The following is a 24,311-nucleotide window of genomic DNA, read 5'->3' on the forward strand; positions in this document are numbered from 1 at the left end:
CCCGGGTTCAAGTGATTCTCCTGCCTCAGCCTCCTGAGTAGCTGGGACTACAGGCACGTGCCACCATGCCCAGATAATTTTTGCATTTTTAGTAGAAACGGGATTTCGCCATGTTGGCCAGGCTGGTCTCGAACTCCTGACCTGAGGTGATCTGCCCACCTTGGCCTCCCAAAGCGCTGGAATTACAGGCATGAGCCATCGCACCCGACCTCCATTTATATTTAAAAAGGGTTAAAGACATTGGGAAAATATTAGCTGAAAAGGTGACTTTACATATTTTTTGTAAAATAAGTGAATAAAGAATCAATCCTGTATTACAGGTGAAGCTTAGGGTTTTCTTCAATGCAGGGTTACTATGTAACATACAATAAAACAAAGCAAATTAATAGGTCAGATACAAACTTTACCTGGTATTCCTTTAGCCAGGACAATAGTCCTGAAAAGCTAAAACTGGCCCAGTTTCCTCCATAGTAACTTCTCCTGTAACAATTAAAAAAAAAAAAGAGTAAAGAAAATGGTATAAAAATCAATTCACTGATCTTCATCAACAAACCATCTTTAACCCTTAAACTTACTTCACTTTTTAATATTACTGCCTCAAGAGTTCAAAAGTACACATAATTGGAAGGCTCAAATAAGTGGAATTGGTAGGCTAAAAGTGGGCCTCTCAGATCCCAAAAGAAATTTTTCATCACATAAGGAGTTAAAAAACATCTTTGGCTTCTTTAAAGCTTTCTCCACTGATTATGTGAACTGCCTGACATGGGCATTTAGCAGGTAACATGAATATATATGACTCTTGGGTTAACAAATGTGGCAAGGAAGAAAACCTTGATAGATCTCAAAGAAAGCTACTGAAAAACTGCTAAGTTTTCTGTAAGTACTTAAATCTCCTCCTCCTCTACCACCACCTCCGCCACCTCCACCACCACCACCACCACCACCACCATCAAACCCATCTCCAACACAAAACATATACATACACACAGACACACAATTGGCTACTCTAGATAAAGTGGAAGACTCTGTGCTGTTCTTAGCCTTTAGGGCCAGAAATACAAGGAGATCCTGGGAAATAGTTATTCACATCACATCAAGACATTTGCAATAAGTATAATAGAAACAAAATTATCACTAATAACCGGGTGAGCTATTATTCTTCATTACTCAGACCTGTGAAGATTGCTGTTTTGAACAACCCAGAGGTCTCCTAATTAGGATCAGGTAAACCTTGTAGACATCAGACCATTAAGTGGGGATTTTTTGCAACCAGAACTCTTTAATTCTTCACTGCATATTGGGCCTCCGGATCCTTGTAAACAGATTTGCACTTACTGACTCTGTATGATAAGCCCCCAAGTACACTTGATCCCACCTACAACACCCATTCTGGTTCTGGTTGGGAGGGATTCTTGGTTTTGTTTCCATTTTCATTTTTGCTTCTCTGCTTCTCTAATAAAATAAAAATCCATGAAAGGTTTTTAAACAATTAAACAAAAAATAAAACCTATAATGTGATATCTAAAATTACTCTTCCAGCCAGGCACAGTGGCACACACCTGTAATCCCAGCTACTTGGGTGGCTGAAGAGAGAGGAGTCCTTGAGCCCAGGAGTTCAATACCAGCCTTTGCAAAATAGCAAGACCCTATCATAAAATAAAATAATGAAATGAAATAAAATAAAATATAAAATAACTCTTCCATAATGCTACTGGAGATCATCTCCCAATTCTGACTCATGTTTCCTAAATCAACTGTTGACATAGGTCTGAAAAGTAAGCAGATTTTAGGCTCCAGCATTTTACCAAACAAGTACTGCTTTTCTCTAACACAGAAAAGGGTTAAATAAAATGCCTGTGAAAGTAGCTTTATTAATATAGATCATATCGTACTTACATCTGACAGTCTCTTCGGAAATAATGTGAATTCATATACTGTCCAGAATCTCCAATGGTCTTTAAAATTTAGCTAGAATTTCAGCTATAGTAGCAATTCTAGACGGTCACCCTTTACCAAAATGTTGGAATCAGGAAACCTACAAGTAGTGACCCCTTGCATCAGAGAGAACAGTGAAAGGAAGGAGAAGGTGGGTGATAGCAGGTATAGAGAAGACAGAAGAATGTTAGAATTTGAGGTTTTCCCATAGCAATTTATACTTCCATCCCTTTTGCCTGAGAAGAATACAATTCTGCTATTTCTTCCCATCCTCCAAATATAATACTCAACAAAACTAGAAAATATCCTAGGTTTTGAAGGAGGGGAAAAAAACCTGAAACTACTGACACTATACTTTTTTGTTGAGATATTTAGATTTATTTGCAATCAACATAAAGTCGTAAGTGAGCAGCACTGGCTAACGGGTGAAAGCTTCAAGATCAAAGTAAAATTTATTTGAATGGATATACCAATATATAAGTAATAAATATATATCAAAAATCTAACATTGGGGACAGACAAAAGTTTCTTCGGACACAAAAAGCAATTAAAACTATTGATAAATTAGGCTTCCTCAAAATGAAAAACTTCCCTACGAAATAAATTATTTTAATAAATGAATGGGCCAGACACAAATATTCACAAAACATATCTAATAAAGGCTTGTTATTGATCAGGCACGGTGGTTCACGCCTGTAATCCTAGCACTTTGGGAGACCGAGGTGGGCGGATCACCTGAGGTGAGGAGGTCGAGACTAGACTGGCCAAAATGGTGAAACCCCGTCTCTACTAAACAGAAAAAAATTAGCCAGGCGTAGTGGCACACACCTGTAGTCCCAGCTACTCAGGAGGCTGAGGTAGGAGAATTGCTTGAACCCAGGAGGCAGAGGCTACAGTGAGCCGAGATCGTGCCACTGCACTCCAGCCTGGGCGACAAGAGCAAAACTCTGTCTCAAAAAAAAATAAACAATAAAAAATAAAAATAAAAATAAAGGCTTGTTATCCAGGATATATAAAGAACTCTTTCAACTTAATAAGACAGATATTAAAAGGTAAAAACGGGCAAAGGGTTTGAAGAGACACTTCACAAAAGAACGTGGTTAATGAGCACATGAAAAAGTACGCAATATCATTAGGTAAGTGCCTATTATAATAGCATTACAAACGAGCATATGAGATACCAGTACGTAGCCACCAAAATAATTAAAAAGATTGTCAATACCTGGTATTGATGTGGATGGCCAGAATGCTCATATATTTTGGTGAACATATAAAATGGTACAAGCGCTTTCTAAAAATATCTGGTAGTTTTTTAATAGATAAATATATACCCACCTTATGATCGAGTAATTTCAATTTCTAGGCAATTACACATGAGAAAAGCATGTACTGACAAAAATACTTGTACAAGTCTTTCCACAGCAGCTTTATTAATAGCCCCAAACTGATAATAATCCAAGTATCCATCAACAGGAGAATGAATAAACAAACTGTTGTATATCCATAAAATGGGGTACTATTCACCAATAGAAAGGAATAATCACCTGCTATATACAACATAAATGAATCTCAAAAGCATTATGCTGACTGAAAGCCTTAGCCAAAGAGTACATACTGTATGCTACCATTTATATAAAATTATGGAAAAAGTTAATCTATGATGAAAAATATCACAAGACTGGGAGTGGGGTCAGGACTTGACTGTGACTTTCCAGGCAACCTGGCTAAAGAAGCTGTGACTCCAAAGAAGTGGGAGGTTAGACCCCCATATGCACCCCTAGGAAAGGGGCTGAATTCAGGGGACTAGGCAGCAACAATCTGCAGGCCCTACTTCCATGGCACCTCACAGGATAAGAACCACTGGCTTGGAAGTCTAGCCAGCCAAAGGGAGCAGCATTGCACCTCTCTGGGACAGAGCTCCCAGCGGGAGAGGCGGGCTGCCATTTTTGCTATTTGGGCAACTTAGTCTTTCCAGCCTTTGGACTTTGGAGAGTCCAAGCCATCGCAGGTCAGAACCAGTCCCCCAAGCCCAGCACAGTGGCTCTACAAAAACGTGACCAAACTGCTTTTATAAGTGGTCCCTGATTCCATTCCTCCTCACTAGGTGGGATGTCCCAACTGGGACCAGCAGCCCTTGCCAGTGTTCTCTGGCCAAAAGAGATTTGAAACCTCCCTGGAAGGAAGCTCCCAAAGGGAGGGGTGGGCCACCATCTTTGCTCTTTGGGTGACATAGCCATTCCAGCCTTCAGGCTTCAGAGAGTCCAAGCCAACCAGGGACAGAAGCGGTCCGCCAGCACAGCACAGCTACTCTACAAAAACACGGCCAGACAGCATTTCTTAAGTGGAACCTCAATCCCATTCCTCCTCATGAGACAGGACCTCACAACCAAAGTCTCCAGCCATATTCTACAGGTGCCTTAAGGCTGGCAATAAGTCCACATCTTCCTCGGATGGATCTCCCAGAGGGAGGGGCAGGCCACCATCTTTGCTGCTTCACAGCCTTCAATGTTGATATTTTGAGGTACTGGAAAATCCAAGGTCATCAGCAACTGGAGCAGGCACCCAGCATACCATAGCAGCCCTACAGAAAAGCAGCCAGACTGTTACATGGGAGCCCGTTCCCATAACTCCACACCAGGCAGGTCCTCCAGGTCTGGGTCACCAGCTACCCTCACCAGAGCTATTAAGCCAGTAGCAGCTCGGCAACTCCCTGGACAGAGCCCCCAGGAGCAACTGAAAGCCTCTCTGCCACTGCCTCTGCAGCGGACTTCCCTTGCTACCCTCGGACTAACGAAGAAGCAAAGACCCTAAGTACCTTACCCAAACCTCCAACTAACTGTAGTCAACAGAAAAAGGGGTCAGTCCATTTCCCATAGGTCACACCCACCCCCGACTGCTCACCACTAGAGAACACCCAGGTTGGGCCCAGAGCACAGATCCTGAATCCTGGACTGCTCTCACTGAGCAACTGCTGACCTGCATCTCTCTGGGGTGGAGCCCCCAGGATACAAGTAAAAGACCCTTGGCCAAAATCACTACTAAGGTCCCTTACTCTGCTGCCTCCAAATTGTGGAAAAAACATAAATGCTGACATCACCCCAGAGTTTCAGTGGGCAGCCCAGGAGCACCAAGCTATGGCCTGCAGCCAGCACTCAAGGGGCAGAGGAACCCACACTTTCAGAGCATTGATAGGGAACATGGCTGCAACTGTGAGGAAACATAGCGGAGGCACACAGCCAAGCAAGAATCTATCAACTAACCAGTACACTTAAGTGCCACCTACTGGATGACACGCCAAAGCTTCAAGACCAAAAATACTCACTAACATACGTACCTCTCTTAAACCAAAGACAAGAAGTCAGCTTCCAATAAAGACCCTGCACAAAGCCTCGGTCCTGTGAAAATAACCAGAAAAGAAGTCTAGTGACTGTATTCACTCTACACTTTAGTTAAAGGAATACCCACAGGCAGATATGAGAAAGAATCAATGCACGAACTCCGGTAACTCAAATGGCCAGTGTTGTACGTCCTTCAAACAACCACACCAGTTCTCCAACAAGAGTTCTTGACCAGACTGAGCCGCCTGAAATGACAGAAGTGCAATTCAGAATATGGAAAGAAATGAAAATCTTTGAGATTCAGGAGGATGGAGAAACCCAATCCAAAGAAGCTAAGAATCACAATAAAACAATATAAGAGCTGAAGGATGAAATAGCTGGAAAATGAAAAAAAAAAAAAACTAACAAATCTGACAAAGCGGAATAACACAATACAAGGATATCACAATGCAATCACAAGTATTAACAGCAGAATAAACCAACCTAAGGAAAGAATCTCAGAACTTGAAAACTGGTTCTCTAAAATAAGACAGACAAAAATAAAAAAGAATAAAAAGATATAAACAATATGACTGAGAGGTATGGGATTCTGTAAACAGGCAAAATCTGGCATCCCTGAAAGAGACAGGGGAAAAGCAAACAACTTGGAAAACATATTTCAGGATATCTTCCATGATAATTTTCCCAACCTTGCTAGAGAGGCCAACAGTCAAATACAGAAAATACATAAAACCCCTGCAAGATTCTACACAAGAATATCATCCCCAAAACACGTAATCTTCAGATGTTTCAAGGGCAAAATGAAAGAAACAACATTAAGGGCAGCTAGAGAGAAAGGGCACCCCATCAGGCTAAAAGTGGTCCTCTCAGCTGAAACCACCCAAGCAACAAAAGATTGGGAACCCATATTCAACATTCTTAAAGAAAAAGATTTGCAACCAAGAATTTCAATGAAGACAGGAAAAACTATTCAAAAGATCCATGAATCCAGGAGTTGGCTTTTTGAAAAAATTAATAAGATAGATAGGACGTTAGCTAGACTTAAAGAAGAAAAGAAAGAAGACACAAATAAACACAATTACAAATGACGAAGGGAATGTTGCCACTGACCCCACAGAAATATAAATAACCATCAGAAGCTACTATTAACACCACTATGCATACAAACTAGAAAACATAAAAGAAATGGATAAATTCCTGGACACATACACCCTCCCAAGACTGAACTAGGAATAAACTGATTCTCTGAACAGACCAATAACAAGCTTTGAAATGGAATCAGAAATAAATAGCCTGCCAACCAAAAAGGCCCAGGACCAGATGGATTCGCAGCCGAATTCTACCAGATTCACAAAAGAAGAGCTGGTACCATTCCTACTGAAACTATTCCAAAAAACTGAGGGACTCCTCCCCAACTCATTCTATGAGGCCAGCATCATCCTGAAACAAAAACCTCACAGGGATACAACAGAAAAAGAAAACTTAGGGCCAATATCCTTGATTGAATATTGATGCAAAAATCCTCAACAAAATACTTGCAAATGGAATCCAGCAGCAAATCAAAAGGCTAATTCACCACGATCAAGCAGGCTTCATCCCTGGGATGCAAGGTTACTTCAACATACATAAATCAATAAATGTGATTCATCGCAAAAACGGAACTGAAGACGAAAACCATGTTTATCTCAATAGATGCAGAAAAGACTTTTGATAAAATTCAACACTCATTCATGTTAAAAACTCTCAGCACACTAAGTATTAAAGGAATACATCTCAAAATAATAAGAACCATCTATGACAAACCCACAGACAACATCATGCTGAATGGGCTAAAGCTAGGATTCACCTTGAAAACTGGCACAAGACAAGAATGCCCTCTCTCACCACTCCTATTCAACATAGTATTGGAAGTCCTAGCCAGATCAATTAGGCAAGAGAAAGAGATAAAGGGCATCCAAAAGAAAAAGAGGAAGTCAAACCGTCTTGGTTTGCAGTCTACAGGATTCTGTATCTAGAAAACCCCACAGTCTCGGCCCAAAAGCTCCTTCAGCTGATAAACAACTTCAGCAAAGTTTCAGGATACAAAATCAATGTTCAAAAATCCCTACCATTCCCATGCATGGACAATAGCAAGCTAAGAGCCAAATCAGAAAGCCAATCTCATTCACAATTGCCACAAAAAGAATGAAACACCTAGGAATACAGCTAACCAGGGAAGTAAAAGTTCTCTACAATAAGAATTAGAAACCACTGCTCAAAGAAATCAAAAGACACAAACAAATGTAAAAACATCCCATGCTCATGAATAGGAAGAATCGATATCATTAAAATGGCCATACTGCCCAAAGCAATTTACAGATTAAATGCAATCCCTATCAAACTACCAACAACACTGTTCACAGAACTAGAAAAGACTTTAAAATTTATATGTAACCAAAAAATACCCAAATAGCCAAGGCAATTCTAAGCAAAAAGAACAAAGCTGGAGGCATCACGTTACCAGATTTCAAACTATACAAGGCTACAGTGACCAAAACAGTATGGTACTGGTACAAAACCAGGCACATAGACCAATGGAACTGAATAGAGAGCCCAGAAATAAGGTTGCCCACCTATGACCACCTGATCTTCGACAAAGCTGACAAAAACAAGCAATGGGGAAAAGTCTCCCTATTCAATAAATGGTGCTGGGATAACAGGCTAGCCATATGTAGAAGACCGTATCTGGAGCCCTTCCTTATACCATATACAAAAATCAACTCAAGATGGATTAAAGACTTAAATGCAAAACCCAAAACTATTAAATCGTTGGAGGACTACCTAGGCACTACCATCCTGGACATAGGAATGGGCAAAGATTTCATAACAAAGATACCAAAAGCAATCACAACAAAAGTAAAAACTGACAAGTGGAATCTAATTAAACTTAAGACTTTCTGCACAGCAAAAGAAACGTCAACAGAGTAAACACACAACCTACAGAATGGGAGAAAATTTTTGCAAACCATGCATCTGACAAGGGTCTAATATCCAACATCTAAAAAGAACTTCAATAAATTTACAAGAGAAAAACAATCCCATTAAAAAGTGGACAAAGTACATGAACACTTTTCAAAAGAAAACATATATGTAGTCAATAGCATATGGGAAAAAAACTCAATATTACTAATCATTAGAGAAATGAAAATCAAAACCACAATGAGATACCATCTCACATTAGTCAAAATGGCCATTACTAAAAAGTGAAAAAATAACAGATGCTGGCAAGCTTGCAGAGAAAAGGGAACACTTGTACACTGTTGGTGGGAGTGTAAATTTAACCACTGTGGAAAGCATTGTGGCAATTCTTCAAAGAGCTAAAAGCAGAGCTACCATCCAATCCAGCAACCCCAGTAGTGGGTATATACCCAAAGGAATATAAATAATTCTACCATAAAGACACATGCATGCAAATGTTCACTGTAGCACTATTCCCAATAGCTAAGACATAGAATCAACTTAAATGTGCATCAATGATGGACCGGATAAAGAAAATGTGGTACATATACACCATGGAATACTATGCAGCCATAAAAAAGAACAAGATTGTGTCTTTTGTGGGAACACAGATGGAGCTGGAGGTTATTATCCTTAGCAAACTAACGCAGGAACAGAAAACCAAATACCAAGTGTTTTCACTTATAAGTGGGAGCTAAATCATGAGAACTTATGAACACAAAGAATGCAACAGCAAACACTGGGGTCTACTTGAGGGTGAGAGGAGGAAGAGAAGCAGAAAATATAACTTTTGGATACTGCGCTTAATACCTGGTTGCTGAGATAATGTGTACAACGAACCCCCATCACACAAGTTTACCTATGTAACAAACCTTCACATGTACCTGCAGACATAAAAGTTTAAAAAAAATTGTAGAAAACATGGTTGTAATCTTTTGAAAGCTTCGCATGGCTTATTCAGAGTGCCACCTAAGGTTTTCCAGAAACAATAAGGAAAAAAGTTATACAACCCTCCCTTAACACTAATCAAGAAGATAATAGAAAAAAATAGTACTGAAACTAAACCAAGATCTTTCTCATCCTTCATATGGTGTTTAATGTTAAAGCAATATCAGTTTGCTTAACATCTCTTAACAGAAAAGAAATATTACAGGTAGACTCAAAGATAGTTGAACTATATGAGAAGGCTGAGCATTAAACCCATTAACTAGAGCTTATTAATTAAATCCTAACAATCTTCTTTTCCATTGTGCATCATAATTACAATTCAGTGTTGAATATTCAGCAGCAGGCATAGCTAAATGCTACTAAACTACATATTGTACTGTGAAATGGCTTCTGTAAGCAAGTGCAAGAACAGTAACAAAAGATGAAGCTACTGACATTCAAGCATATTCATCTGGGAACCATTCTAATTATTAAGAAATTAGGAGTTGAAAACGTTTTCAGGCAGGTAGTTAATGGGATGCAAGGTTGCTCGATGGGAACAAGAGCAGCATAGCTCAACCTCAGACTGTCCTATTATTCATTCACCGCTCCTACAATTCCTTTTCTTAGAGTAGTGGTAATACTATCTTCCATTGACAGCAGTTTTAATTTCCCAACTTGTTTTTACAACTATTTCCTCATAAATTCTTCTGGCAATCTTGTGAGGCAGATAGAAAGGGTGGTATTTCATAGATGAGGACACTACGACTTGTCTGTGTAGAGTTTAGTCACTAGTCAGGGTCACACAGTTACAATTTGCAGAACTGCAATTGAAACTTGGTTCTCCTGAACTCTAATCCTGTCCATTACAACATACAAATTCCTAAACTTTTAAGCTGGCTAGCACCATTTAGTCCACAAGATATAATGGTAGCTGTGGTTCAATGAAGTCAAACACTTAATTGAGTAGTGCCTGGTCCTGATCACTAAATTAACCTTTTCTAAAATGTACCCCATCAAAATGAGCTATTATTAACAGGTCTTCCAAGAAAAAAAAAAATGCACAGTGACAAAATAAACTTGGAAAATGCTAGGTTGAAAAATTTAAACAACAACAAAAAAAGATTTATGTGATGACTTCTCAGCACAATTAAATACGTTAATGTCTGTTATAGCTCTCCAAGAGGGAATTATAGCAGTAGGCAGAATTTCTCAAATTCAGTTAACCAACAAACATGTTTTTTTTTAAAGTATATTGAAGGATTAGGGCTTAATAGAGCATATGTTGAGAAACGCTGGCTTAATCCATGTTAAGTAGAACAAGAAAAATAGGGTACTAAATACGTTGAGTTCGGCATTTTATATTCACTATTCTCACAAGAATCCAGAGATTGGTGCTATAATTATCCCCGTTTTACAATTAGGGAGAAAACAACAACAACTGTGAAGCTGAATATTGTCTAATTCACTCAGCTAGGAAATGGCAAAACCCAGATTTAAGACCAGGGACTATCAGGCACCAAAGCCTCTGCTCTTTCCACTAAATACACTGTCTCCTATAATTTATAAGATTAGAATATTTAAATTATAAATATAAGCATATAATACAAATCCTGGAATCTGACTTACTATAAGTAAAGACAGTGGCATCTATTCACAAACAGTAGTAGATGGAATGAAATCTAGTTTTTATTTTGTTACCCCAATTCATCGGGATAATAATTCCACGGCTATGATTACTCTAATGTCAGAGCTGGGGGAACTATTCATTTCTAGGACCTAAAATACAACCAATTTTATTGCTTATCTCACATTTAATGTGCACAAATATCTTCACACATATGATAAGAATAGGAAAATAATAGTCTGGCATGTCTACTAGTATTGATTTGCCAGATATTATTGAGTACAATATACTATGGACATTAAAAGAGGCTCTATTTCATTTAAATTTGGTTGAAGTACTACAAAGTCATGACATCTCCCTGGTGACAACAGAATAGGCTAGAAAATATACCGGACTCACTCCCTACACAAATTCTCACTTACTGTAAGTTCCACATACTTGCTACACAAGAAAGCTGAGCTCCTTTCACCATCTCCTCATTCCAAGACCAAGGAAAGTGGGCCTCTATGATAGGGTATGCAGAAGCAATTCTAATGTCAGAGAGGAAGACCAGGATCTTATTTGCTTTTATTAATTGACAAGCAAAAAGTGTATATATATTTCTCACGTACAACATGTTGTTTTGAAATGTTACTTGGTTTTAAGAGAGCCCTATGAATCTACAAGAAGTTGTTTTGGCAATCAGATCAGCCTGCCAGAAAGAAATACCAGATCGTGTTCGCAGTCATTAGGGCTGGAGAGAGATCTTCCTGTGTTTGAGTTATTAGTCATTCCACATTAGTCCACCCATTCAAATCCATTTATAGACAACCAAGGCAGGTAGACGAACAAATAATACACAAAGGTTGCCCTCAATTTTTGTTTCCCTCTGTTATCTCATCTGTTTCCGCTGATTCAATTATCGCTTCTCTGTTGATGACTCACTAATTGGCATCTCCAATCTGGGCCCCTCTGGTGAGCTCCAGACTCAAATCTACTTCTAGTTGGTTGAAAACACAGATCATGAGTCATGAACTTATTGGACACCTCCTTTCACTAAAAGTCCCAGATGTACTTTAATCTCTACATGTCCAAAAGACAAATTTATTATCTGTCCCACACCCCCAACTTGGTCATCCATTCAGTTTCCCTATCTCAATAAATGGCAACACTATCCTTACAGCCTCCTATGCTGAAAAAAAAAAAATCTTAAACTCATTCATCATTCCTTCCTCACATATCCATTCTAGTTAATTTCTTAAGCCCCTTCTATCCTTGCTATCCCTACCACTGCTGCATTATTTCAGGCCCTCACTCCCTCTTATCTATCTATTGCATTAGTCTTATCAAAGGTTTCCCTGCCTGTAGTTTCTTCCCCTTCCAATTCAATCTTCACACTACTGCCATTGTGATCAGGTGTTGGCAAACCATATTATGCCATTCCTGGCTTAAAGATGTTTAATGGCTCACTAATGTTTCTACAGTAGAGTCCAAAATTCTTAGCATTGCTATAAGACCCTTCAAAACTTAGTGCCAACCTAACTCCCCTGTCTTATCTCTGGACATTGCCTTTCTCTGCCATGCATCAGCCACAACTGCACACTCAACATTGTTTGAGGGAGCCAAGTGCTTGCATATCTCTCTGCTTTTATTAGTGCTATTGCCTATGCCCCAAATGCTTTTCCACCATAAAACTAATGATGGAACTAGTAAAAACAGACAGAACTACTCAAATCCAGTATCATCTCTTCTGTGAAGCTTTCAACTCTTCAAAAAGAACCGATCCCTGTGCTTCCATAGCTTTGCACATACTTCCATTAGAGTTTTGTCATGCTGTCTTATAATCAGATTATATGAATGCTTCCTGTGACTAGACTGAGAGCAACTTAAGGGCAAGGGCAGTAGCTTAGTCATCTCTGAATCCTTAATGCATAATTATAGTTAACTAAGGGAATTATTACAATTAATGCAATGATATTAATCAAGCCTTTGGCACCAGACAAATCTGGATTCAAATTGTAGTCATGCCTTTTACTAGCAGCATGACCTCAGTCAGTAATTTTACAGAAGTTACTCTAAAACTCATTTTCTTTACCTATAACATAGAAATGAAAGTATTTAAAGCAATGCATAGCACATAGTAAGTTATCAACAGCATCATCACTATCCTCCTCTCCTTGCAAAATGTGAACACAGAAGAATATACCCACAGCCAGCACCCTCTGCAAGCAATTAACACAGTCCAGTGCCAGTCAGGCATTGCTACATTCACTGACAACCCTGGGAAGGAGGAAGATAAACAGAAACAAGAATGCGGACACAGAGGAGAGGACAGAAATGACAGATCGAAGGGTTAAGGGCTGCTGATTCCCTCTTCCTTTCTCCCTATCCTCTACTTCAGAGTATTTATGGTTCCTTAAATTTAGCCCTTCCTTTGTCTTGGAAGGGAAAATTAAACTCTATTTTCATTAATAGGAAAAATAGCAAAATTAGAATGTCAGAAAAAAGCTTAAAGCTTTATTGCTGCAGAGCATACTTTCAGCTGCGAAACTGACTGACATTCTTCAACTACCACCCCCACCCAATGCTTGTAGGCATAGTTGCCATTTCAAAGTCAAAGCAAGCCAACAAAACAATAAAACTAAAACCAAACAAAAAAATAAGGAGGAAAAATATAAGAGAAAAACCTTTCTCTTTATTTTTGAAAGAGGAAGGATAGTAAAGAAATTGCTCAAGGGGAGAAGGGAGTTTTATGTAGAAGCAGTACATTCAATTATCTTTGCTTGTATTTTTCTAGTCATATGAAAGCTGTCCTAATTCAAATCCACTGAATAAACAAGTCAAAGTAGTATCTAGAGAGAAGCTGATGTTTCACAATTTCTACATTAAGAGCTATCTCAATCTAGCCTCTCAGCTCTATGGGAAAAAAATTCTCTCCTCATGCAAAAACTATAATATCATTTGCAAATGAAGCTCCTGAAATTTGCGAATGTCAATACGGATTTCAGTGACCTAAAAATATAATGACATTTGGTTTAAGATCACACAAATACATGAATTACTTTTAAATATTTTTCCCATTCTGCCCTCCAAAGTAAAGGGTGAAAACATTCCTTATTATTCAAAAAAAGAAAAAAAAGTTTTTGTGGAACCTGCTACGTTTTATTATCAGGCCTTGGCAGCCACACCTCACCTTTTTACAGGTAACTCACTGGACCCTCACAGTGACTCTTCAAAGGAGGTTTTGCACTAGACCCATTTCACAGTTGAGGAAAACAAGACAAGCGACATAACTAATCAGTGACAGAGTCATAACTTGAACCAGATCTCCTGACCATCAAACCCAGTATTTGTGTCTTTTCCAACCCTACAGCTTATCTTAGAGAAAAGAGCACAAGCTTTGTTGTCAAATGGACCTAGATTTAAAACCTAGTTCTTTCCCTTAATATGCATGTAACACTGGACAAGTTATTTCAATTCTCTGAGTTTGTTTCCTCATCTGCAAAAGGAGGGAAATTATACTTATTTTAGAGAAATGTAATAATTAAATGTTAAAACACTTGTAAAATACCTAGTGGAGCACCAAGTAACTGTTCAGTAAATGGTAGCTGTTATTACATCATGTTGGCTTCAACAGCTTACATCTTGAATACTAGATTAGTTTGAACAAATGACAATCACTGTCATTCATAAATTAGTTCCACAGACATCATAAAATCTGTCCTCAACATGGGGGAAAAAGGAAAGGAGAAAACTAGGGTAATACTGATTCTTTGATACTTGTTCATTTTTCACACTCTTACAGGGTTGCACTGTTTTATTTATCTAAATAGATAATTTCTTCTAAGTGAAGTTACGTTTACTTTATTCCCCTATCCCTTTATGGTAGTCTTGAATCTAAAACCTTTAAACTACTTATCTTTGAGTTACCTTATTCACATATATATGATTATTTTGGTAGAAGAGCCATTTTATTTTACTTTTGCTGTAAAGAAAATATAAACTAACCAACCTTAATTTCCAAACAAGCCACTAAAAAGAAACCTCACATGAATAGCTGTTGAATCAATACTGTTTCCTTAAGAGCAAATAATAATTGAGCATCTACACAAAGTATTTTTGTCCTTTCATTACTGAAGCAGGGCATCACAACTAAATTTCTCACCTAATTCTACATATGTACAGTTAATTTCCAAGGCAGAAAAAATAGCATAAAATTGACTTGACGAATATAGATGCAATTTCTGAAATAAGTCAATGAGGTAGAGCTTTTTCAAGCCACAAAAATCCGGCTCTACTAAAAAATCAACTATTTCTATAAAAGGATTACAGAGGAAAATAATGCTGGCTCCCTGTGAAAGGAAAATAAATCTTGGGACCCCAAACTCACTAAGCCCAAGGGAAAAGTCAAGCTGGGAACTGGGTCATGCAGATCTGCTCCCCATTTGGTTGCTAAATAAGATGGCTATGAAGATAAAAAGCAACATACCTCCCTCACAATTTGCCCACAAGGAAATTCCTTGTGGGCCCCTATATCTTTACCCTAAAACAGTTCTGCAGCATTTCACCCTAACAATGTAAATTGATAGCTTATCTTCACAGGTGCTGGACAAAGGAAAGAGAACTCAAAATCACCCTTCTGGTCACCTAAGACAAATGAGTATCTGCTTCCTCCGCCCTACTGTCTACACTATTTTATGTAAAAATGCAGATTCGCTTAGCCAGATGAAGGTATGAGTGGCTATTTCCTCTACCCGACTCATGTGAAAATTGTATATTCAGTGAAGGCTGATCAAAGATTCAAAAGGATGCAACTCTTTCGTCTTTTTATCTATTGACACAGTTTTTAAAGATTTTTCTTCCCTCAACATCTGCCCTTTCCCTTTCAAATACTGAAGCCCTCAAAAGCATCTTTGGAGAAAGGCATTGACCTACCTCCCAGGCACATGTCCTTAATGTTGGCAAATAACCCTAATATGATTAAGACTTGCCTCTGTCATTTTCTTTCATTTATATTTCAAACATTTTCAGAGTGTGATATCCACAGTGAGAAGTCAATAAGGGATTACTGCATTGTGGCCACTCCAATTCACTCCAACCTCCTACCACCAAATCTAAATGATGCCCCTATCATTCTTTAGTAGTACTCTCCTTTTTCCTTTCATAGTACAGTTTATAATATAAAATTTGAGCATGTTTAATGTCTATACCCCCTAGGGTCCAAGGTCCATCACAAGGGCAGGGGTCATAGTCTGTTTTATTGTTCACCTCGATACCCAGGAAGTAGAAAAGAACATAACCTCAATCAGTTTTACAACTGCTTTCTAATTATAGTATAATTTCTATATTTCTTGAGAAGTGACGATTATTGACAAGTTTTAGGGTATCCCACTTGAGTGCCACAACATAGCCAACAATGACATGTAGGAAAACGGATGCCAATACAATGTCAAGTCAATGCTGGAGAAAAAGTGAGCACAAAAAGTCCCTACTCCACTTTCCCCACCACTACTACCTACCCTACCTTACAAAGCCCTGAAGGAAGAAATTCTAACTCTCCCTTAAAAGTGAAGAAGCTGGCTGGGGGCGGTGGCTCGCACCTGTAATCCCAGCACTTTGGCCAACGGGTAAATCACTTGAGATCAGGAGTTTGAGACCAGGCTGGCCAACATGGTGAAATCCCGTCTCTACTAAAAATACAAATTTTAGCCAGGCGTGGTAGCACATGCTTGTAATCCTAGCTACTGGGGAGGCTGAGGCAGGAGAATTGCTTGAACCCAAGAGACGGAGGTTGCAGTGAGCTGAGATGGCACCACTGCACTCCAGCTTGGGCAACAGAGCGAGACTCCGTCTAAAAAAAAAAGTGAAGAAGCTACAAGAAATCCTGATAATCTTCAGTAGCACAATAGAGATTTCAAGCTACACTTTGAAATGACTGTTGGCCATAGCTCTACAGCTCCCAAGAAATCTATTGGGATGAATTTTCTTTATACATTCCTATATGGTCTCATTTTGTTTTGTAGCTTTTGTCAAATATTTATTTGTAAAAAAAATTAATTTTTTATTGTTCTTTCACTATTAGTACTACAGCATAATATTACTAAATAATATTCTCAAATGTGAAAAAAATGAGTAAATACAGAGGTGATGGTGAGATACTATCATGGCATATTTTCACTACATCAATTAACTTCATTTTATCCTTTCACTCATACACTCCTTGATCTGTCATGAAACTTTCTCTCTTAAGTCCCCCAGACAGAACATAAAAAACTATAATGAGTCTCTTGGGAGTGGTATGTGGGAAGGATAACGCATATTTTTCATTTTTCATGTATACAGATGTGCCTTGACTTATGATATAACATCCTGATGAACCCACAATAAGTTAAAAATATCATGAATCAAAAATGCATTTAATATACTTAGCCTACCTAACACCATAGCTTAGACTAGCCTACCTTAAACATGTAAGCATACCTTACATTGGACTACAGTTGGACAAAATCATCAGGCAACACTGTAGAGTATCAGCTATTTACTCTCAAGATCACATGGCTGCCTGGAAGCTGTGACTGGCTGTCACTGCCCAGCATACAGGAGAGTATCCTATCGCATACTGTTAGCCCAAGATCAAATTTTAAAATTTGAGATATGATTCCTACTGAATAAGTATGGCTTTTGTACCATCACAAAGTTGAAAAACTGTAAGTTAAACCATCAGAAGTTAGGGACAATCTATATTGATGGCCTATTGGGAATGGTATAAGGGAAGGATGACATGTATATCTTTCATGTATGTATGCATATATGCTTGTAATATATAGATATATACATTGCTTGAATTCTTATGACAAGCATATGTATATTTTTATAATTACAGAAAAAAAGGTTTTTTTCAAACCAAGAAACAAAAAACAACTCCAGAAACAAAGATAATTGGTCATTTTTCTTTATCACAATTCCTAAATAGTCACAACTCCTACTTAGAAAAAAAAAAATTCATTTGTCAAGTCAAAGAGAAATCTAGTCCAGGGACTGACAGACATATAACAATGACATCATCAATTCTTTTTTTTTTCTTTTGAGACGGAGTCTCGCTCTGTCACCCAGGCACCCAGGCTGCAGTGCAGTGGCGTGATCTCGGCTCACTGCAAGCTCCGCCTCCCAGGGCACGCCATTCTCCTGCCTCAGCCTCTCCGAGTAGCTGGGACTACAGGGGCCCGCCACCACGCCCGGCTAATTTTTTGTATTTTTTAGTAGAGACGGGGTTTCACCATGGTCTCGATCTCCTGACCTCGTGATCCACCTGCCTCAGCCTCCCAAAGTGCTGGGATTACAAGCGTGAGCCACCGCGCCCGGCCATCAATTCTTAATCTAAGATAATATATTTAGATGAACATGCTTACTTGGTGAAATTATTAAAATATAACAATGTTTTCAGTGACATCATCAATTCTTAATCTAACATAATACTATTTAGATGAATATAATTACTTGGTGAAATTATTAAAACATACCAATGTTTTCAACTTTTAGGAATAATATGGTTATTATATAAGATTTAAAAATCAACAACTGTATTTATGACAATTATTTGGACCCATGACATAAATTCACCACTTAGTATAATGAGATTTAAAGACCCCAAATATTAAGTATTCTTTTTAATAATGACTAAAAAAAACTGAATCTAAATGAATTCAGTTCGCATATATATGAAGGTAGTATATAACAGAACATGAAGACTGATATTAAAAAAATATAAAACCAAATGACATAAATGATCAGAAAAAAGGATCAATTGAGGTCATGTAAATGAACAATTATTGGTAGAAGTAGATTTTGTTCAAGTATAAACTTCTGTGCTTACCACACCTCCCTTTAACAACTTCCAGTTTAAAGTAAATGCCAATCTCTACATTTAAGAATTGCAAATTGCTCTTTTAAATCACATCTATTTTTTAAATTTCACGTCCGCAGCTCATTAATATTTACGGTAATTGTAGGCCTCTGAAAAAAACTACAGATTTTACATTTACTGAGACAGATAGCTGGCACACAAAAATAGAGCTCCCTCAATTACAATATAGCAGAAGTTAACTTTAGTTTAAAATATGTCTACAGAAATTTATGGCAACACAACAATGAAGTGACTATTTTGAATAAGATTAGCTGCTCTTGATAATGACAGACAGTGTTTATAAATCAACAGAGGTTGTACTTGATATTTAGAGTGGGGCACTTCAGAATCATCAACCAACATCATTTGAATGGAATATACATGCAAACAATGGCAAAAGATTACAAGTACTAAGATGATCTTCACAAAGTCATGATATAATACATGCACATAAAAAAGTCAAAGTATATTTTTGTTTGCTGTTAGTCTTACAGTTTTTGTCTCATTTAATATTCAATGTTTCCAAGTAAGAAATATTTAATGAAAATGAGAAAGATAACCCTACTCAGCAGTTTTATCAGGATGAAATTATATTTCTTGAGTTCAGGTTACTATTCTACTAGCTACCTAAGTCTTCCTGAAAAAAAAAAAAAAAAAAAAGTAAATTTCACCTAATTCCTTACTGTAACATTCAGTTTTATTGAGGCGCAGAAGTTATACAAGTTCAGTAAGTCAAACTGACTTTGTGACAGTTGTTTAAATTAGAGAAAAAGAAAAAGATCAGTAAAGTAGTATAGCCATTATGGAAAACAGTATGGAGGGTCCTCAAAAAACTACAAGTAGAACTAGCATATGATCCAGCAACACTACTGGGAATATATTCAAAAAAAAAAAAAAAGAGGAAATCAGTATATCAAAGAGATATCTACACTCCTATGTTTACTGCAGCACTACTCACAACAGCGAAGATATGGAATCAACTTTAATGTCCATTAATGGTTTAATGGATAAAGAAATATTGTATATATACACAATGGAATATTATTCAGCCTTAAAAAGAATTAAGTCCTGTCATTTTCAGCAACATGGATGGAACTGGAGGTCATTATGTTTAGTGAAATAAGCCAAGCACAAAAAGACAAATATCTCAGGTTCTCACTCATATGTCGGAGCTAAAACAGTGGATGTCATGGTGGTAGAGAGTAGAATGATAGTTAACAGAGGCTGGGAAGGAAAGGGGAGCAGAGGGCATGAAGTAAAGTTGGTTAATGGGTATAAAAATACAGGTAGATAAAATAAGTTATGGTATTTGATAGTATAGTAGGGAAATTACAGTTTAAAATAATTACATATTTCAAAATAGCTAAAAGAGAAGAATTGTAATGTTTCCGACAAAAAGACAAATGTTTAGGATGATATACTTCCCAATTAGCTTGACTTGATCATTACACATTGTATACGTGTATGAAAATATCATATATACCCCAAAAATACATACAACTATGGTGTATCAATTGTTTAAAAATACAAATAAATAAGAAAAATATCATAAGTCCATTTTACAAACACACAAATGTGATAAAGATGTGGGACAATGCCCTTTTTCTAAATATTGGACAGTTATAAATAGAAATGACATGCATATATGAATGTTTACATTTTGTTCATAACAAGAAATTGGGAACAGCTTAATATGCAATAGTAGAGAAATGGCTAAATAAATCATGACATGTTCATCTGCATAAAAAAAAATACTATACTGCCAGTATTAGGGAGTTCTTGCATTGCTATACAGAAATATCTGAGGCTGGGTAATTTATAAAGAAAAGAGGTTTAGTTGGCTCAAGGTTCTGCAGACAGGACAAAAAGTGAGGTGCTAACATCCGCTTCTGGAAAGGGTCTTAGTTAGGAAGCTAACAATCATGGCAGAAGGTGAAGGGAAAGCAGGCCCTACACATGATGACAGTGGAAGCAAAAGAACAAGGGGGAGGTGCTACACACTTTTAAACAACCAGAACTCACGTGAACTGAGTGAGAACTAACTTATCATCAAGGGGATGGTGCTAAACCATTCACGAGGGATGCACTCCCTTGATCCAAACATCTCCCACCAGGCCCCACCTACTAAACTAGGGATTACATTTCAACATGAAATTTGGAGGGGACAAATATCCAAGCCATATCACAGCCCATTACAATCAATTGAAAAACGATTTTTGACATGTTAAAGTGCTGTTTAAAAAAAAAAAAAAACAACAAGTACATCTTCCGTAAGAAAACTGCATGCAATTAAGCCAGCCCCATGGTGTAATGGTCAACACTCTGGACTCTGAAAATTGCATGCAATTACAAGCAAAGACCACTACCTCTCTACCGAATCTCCCATCTCCCACAGGTGGATGTAGACATATGGCAATCAAGCTAGCGATGAGTTTTATAATTCCAGGAAACTGTATGTGGATTATGACTTGTTTTTGTCTAGGAACTATGAGCAAAGATGATATATGCCACTCCAGGCCCAGGACTTAAAAGAATAAAGGTCTATCCACTCTCTATCTCCTCTCTGAAAGCTGGAACCTGGGCAAACCTGTGACCCATTTTAGACTGTGCTAACAAAGAAAACCCTAGGGAGTGGTAAAGAAAATGAGATAAAAGGAATCAGAGTCCTCATGGACTCTTCACATTTGTTTTAACCACAAAATATTTCAAGTTATTGTTTTCAAGCCATTGTGTCTGGGTCTTTTTATTACAGCTTCTTATTCTTTCATTCTAACTAACGTAGTACAACATAGAAAAATGCCATAACTGTTCCAAGATGGCCGAATAGGAACAGCTCTGGTCTGCAGCTCCCAGTGTGATCAACGCAGAAGACAGGTGATTTCTGCATTTCCAACTGAGGTACCTGGTTCATCTCACTGGGATAGGTTGGACAATGGGTGCAGCCCACGGAGGGCGAGCTGAAGCAGGGTGGGGCGTCGCCTCACCTGGGAAGCGCAAGGGGTGGGGTATTTCCCTTTCCTAGCCAAGGGAGAACTATGAGGAGGCAGCCTAGCTGGGGGAGGGGTGTCGCCATTGCTGAAGCATGAGTAGGTAAACAAAGGGGCCAGGTAGTTCAAGAACTGGGCGGAGCTGACCACAGCTCAGCAAGGCCTACTGCCTCTAGACTCCAACTCTGTGGGAAGGCCTTAGCTGAATAAAAGGCAGCAGACAACTTCTGCAGACTTAAAACATCCCTGTCTGACAGCTCTGAAGAGAGCAGTGGTTCTTCCAACATGGGGTTTCAGCTATGACAACGAACAGACTGCCTCCTTAAGTAGGTCCCTGACCCCCGTGTAGCCTAACTGGGAGACACCTCCCAGTAGGGGCCGACAGACACCTCATATAGGCAGGTGCTCCTCTGGGACAAAGCTTACAGAGGAAGTACCAGACAGCAATATTTGCTGTTCTACAATAATTGCTGTTCTGCAGCCTCTGCTGGTGATACCCAGGCAAACAGGGTCTGGACTGGACCTCCAGCAAACTCCAACAGACCTGCAGCTGAGGGACCTGACTGTTAGAAGGAAAACTGACAAACAGAAAGGAATAGCATCAACATCAACACCAAAACCCCATCTGTAGGTCACCAAGATCTAAGACCAAAGGTAGATAAAACCACAAAGATGGGGAGAAAGCAGAGGAGAAAAGCTGAAAATTCTGAAAATAACAGTGCCTCTTCTCCTCCAAAGGATTGCAGCTCCTCGCCAGCAACGGAACAAACCTGGACGGAGAATGACTTTGACAAGTTGACAGAAGTAGGCTTCAGAAGGTCGGTAATAACAAACTTCTCCCAGCTAAAGGAGCATGTTCAAACCCATCGCAAAGAAGCTAAAAACCTTGAAAAAAGGTTAGACGAATGGCTACCTAGAATAAACAGTGTAGAGAAGACCTTAAATGACCTGATGGAGCTGCAAACCATGACACGAGACCTTCATGATGCATGCACAAGCTTCAATAACCGATTTGCTCAAATGAAAGAAAGGGTATCAGTGAGTGAAGATCAAATTAATGAAATAAAGCGAGAAGACAAGGTTAGAGAAAAGAGAGTAAAAAGAAACGAACAAAGCCTCCAAGAAATATGGGGCTATGTGAAAAGACCAAATCTACATTTGACTGCTGTATCTGAAAGTGATGGAGAGAATGGAAACAAATTGGAAAACACTCTTGAGGATATTGTCCAGGAAAACTTCCCCAACCTAGAAAGACAGGCCAACATTCAAATTCAGGAAATACAGAGAACGCCACAAAGATAATCCTCAAGAAGAATAACCCCAAGACATACAATTGTCAGAATCACCAAGGTTGAAATGAAAGAAAAAATGTTAAGGGCAGCCAGAGAGAAAGGTCAAGTTACCCACAAAGGGAAGCCCATCAGACTAACAGTGGATCTCTCGGCAGAAACCTTACAAGCCAGAAGAGAGTGGGGGCCAATATTCAACATTCTTAAAGAAAAGAATTTTCAACCCAGAATTTCATATCCAGCCAAACTAAGCTTCGTAAGTGAAGGAGAAATAAAATACTTTACAGACAAGCAAATGCTGAGAGATTTTGTCACCACCAGGCCTGCCTTACAAGAGCTCCTGAAACAAGCACTAAACATGGAAAGAAACAACCGGTACCAGCCACTGCAAAAACATGCCAAATTGTAAAGACCATCGATACTATAAAGAAACTGCATCAACTAACAGGCAAAATAACCAGCGAACATCATAATAACAAGATCAAATTCACACATAACAATATTAACCTTAAATGTAAATGGGCTAAATGCTCCAATTAAAAGACACAGACTGGCAAACTGGATAAAGAGTCAAGACCCATCAGTGTGCTGTATTCAGAAGACCAATCTCACATGCAAAGACGCACATAGACTCAAAATAAAAGGATGGAGGAAGGTCTACCAAGCAAATGGAAAGCATAAAAAAAAGCAGGGGTTGCAATTCTAGTCTCTGATAAAACAGACTTTGAACCAACAAAGATCAAAAGAGAGAAAGAAGGCCATTACATAATGGTAAAGGGATCAAATCAACAAGAAGAGCTAACTATCCTAAATATATATGCACCAAACACAGGAGGACTCAGATATATAAAGCAAGTCCTTAGAGACCTACAAAGAGATGTAGACTCCCACACAATAATAATGGGAGACTTTAACACCCCACTGTCAACATTAGACAGATCAACGAGACAGAAGGTTAACAAGGATATCCAGGAATTGAACTCAGCTCTGCATCAAGGAGACCTAATAGACATCTAAAGAACTCTCCACCCAAAATCAACAGAATATACATTCTTCTCAGCACCACATCACACTTATTCTAAAATTGACCACATAATTGGAAGTAAAGCACTCCTCAGCAAATGTAAAAGAACAGAAATCACAACAAACTCTCTCTCAGACCACAGTGCAATCAAACTAGAACTCAGGATTAAGAAACTCACTCAAAACCGCTCAACTACATGGAAACTGAACAACCTGCTCCTGAATGACTACTGGGTACATGACGAAATGAAGGCAGAAATAAAGATCTTCTTTGAAACCAACAAGAACAAAGACACAACATACCAG

The 24,311-nt window shown here is 38.4% G+C and overlaps 1 protein-coding gene across 5 annotated transcripts in view; it reads right to left on the reverse strand.

Moving 5' to 3' along the window:
• Positions 1-24,311, reverse strand: part of CHM (CHM Rab escort protein) — a 192,274-nt gene that overhangs the window by 123,515 nt on the left and 44,448 nt on the right. For 3 of the 5 annotated variants that reach the window (XM_003269017.3, XM_030806936.1, XM_030806932.1), the window contains exon 3: positions 408-480. The exons of 1 other annotated variant lie outside the window; for it this stretch is intronic. In XM_003269017.3, the coding sequence (XP_003269065.2) occupies positions 408-480 (73 nt within the window). Of the gene's footprint in view, positions 1-407; positions 481-5,400; positions 5,537-24,311 lie in introns of those variants that run through there. One more of the 5 variants, XM_030806935.1, reaches the window with a different exon arrangement.

Source organism: Nomascus leucogenys, chromosome X, assembly GCF_006542625.1.
Source record: "Nomascus leucogenys isolate Asia chromosome X, Asia_NLE_v1, whole genome shotgun sequence".
Lineage (NCBI taxonomy): Eukaryota > Metazoa > Chordata > Mammalia > Primates > Hylobatidae > Nomascus > Nomascus leucogenys.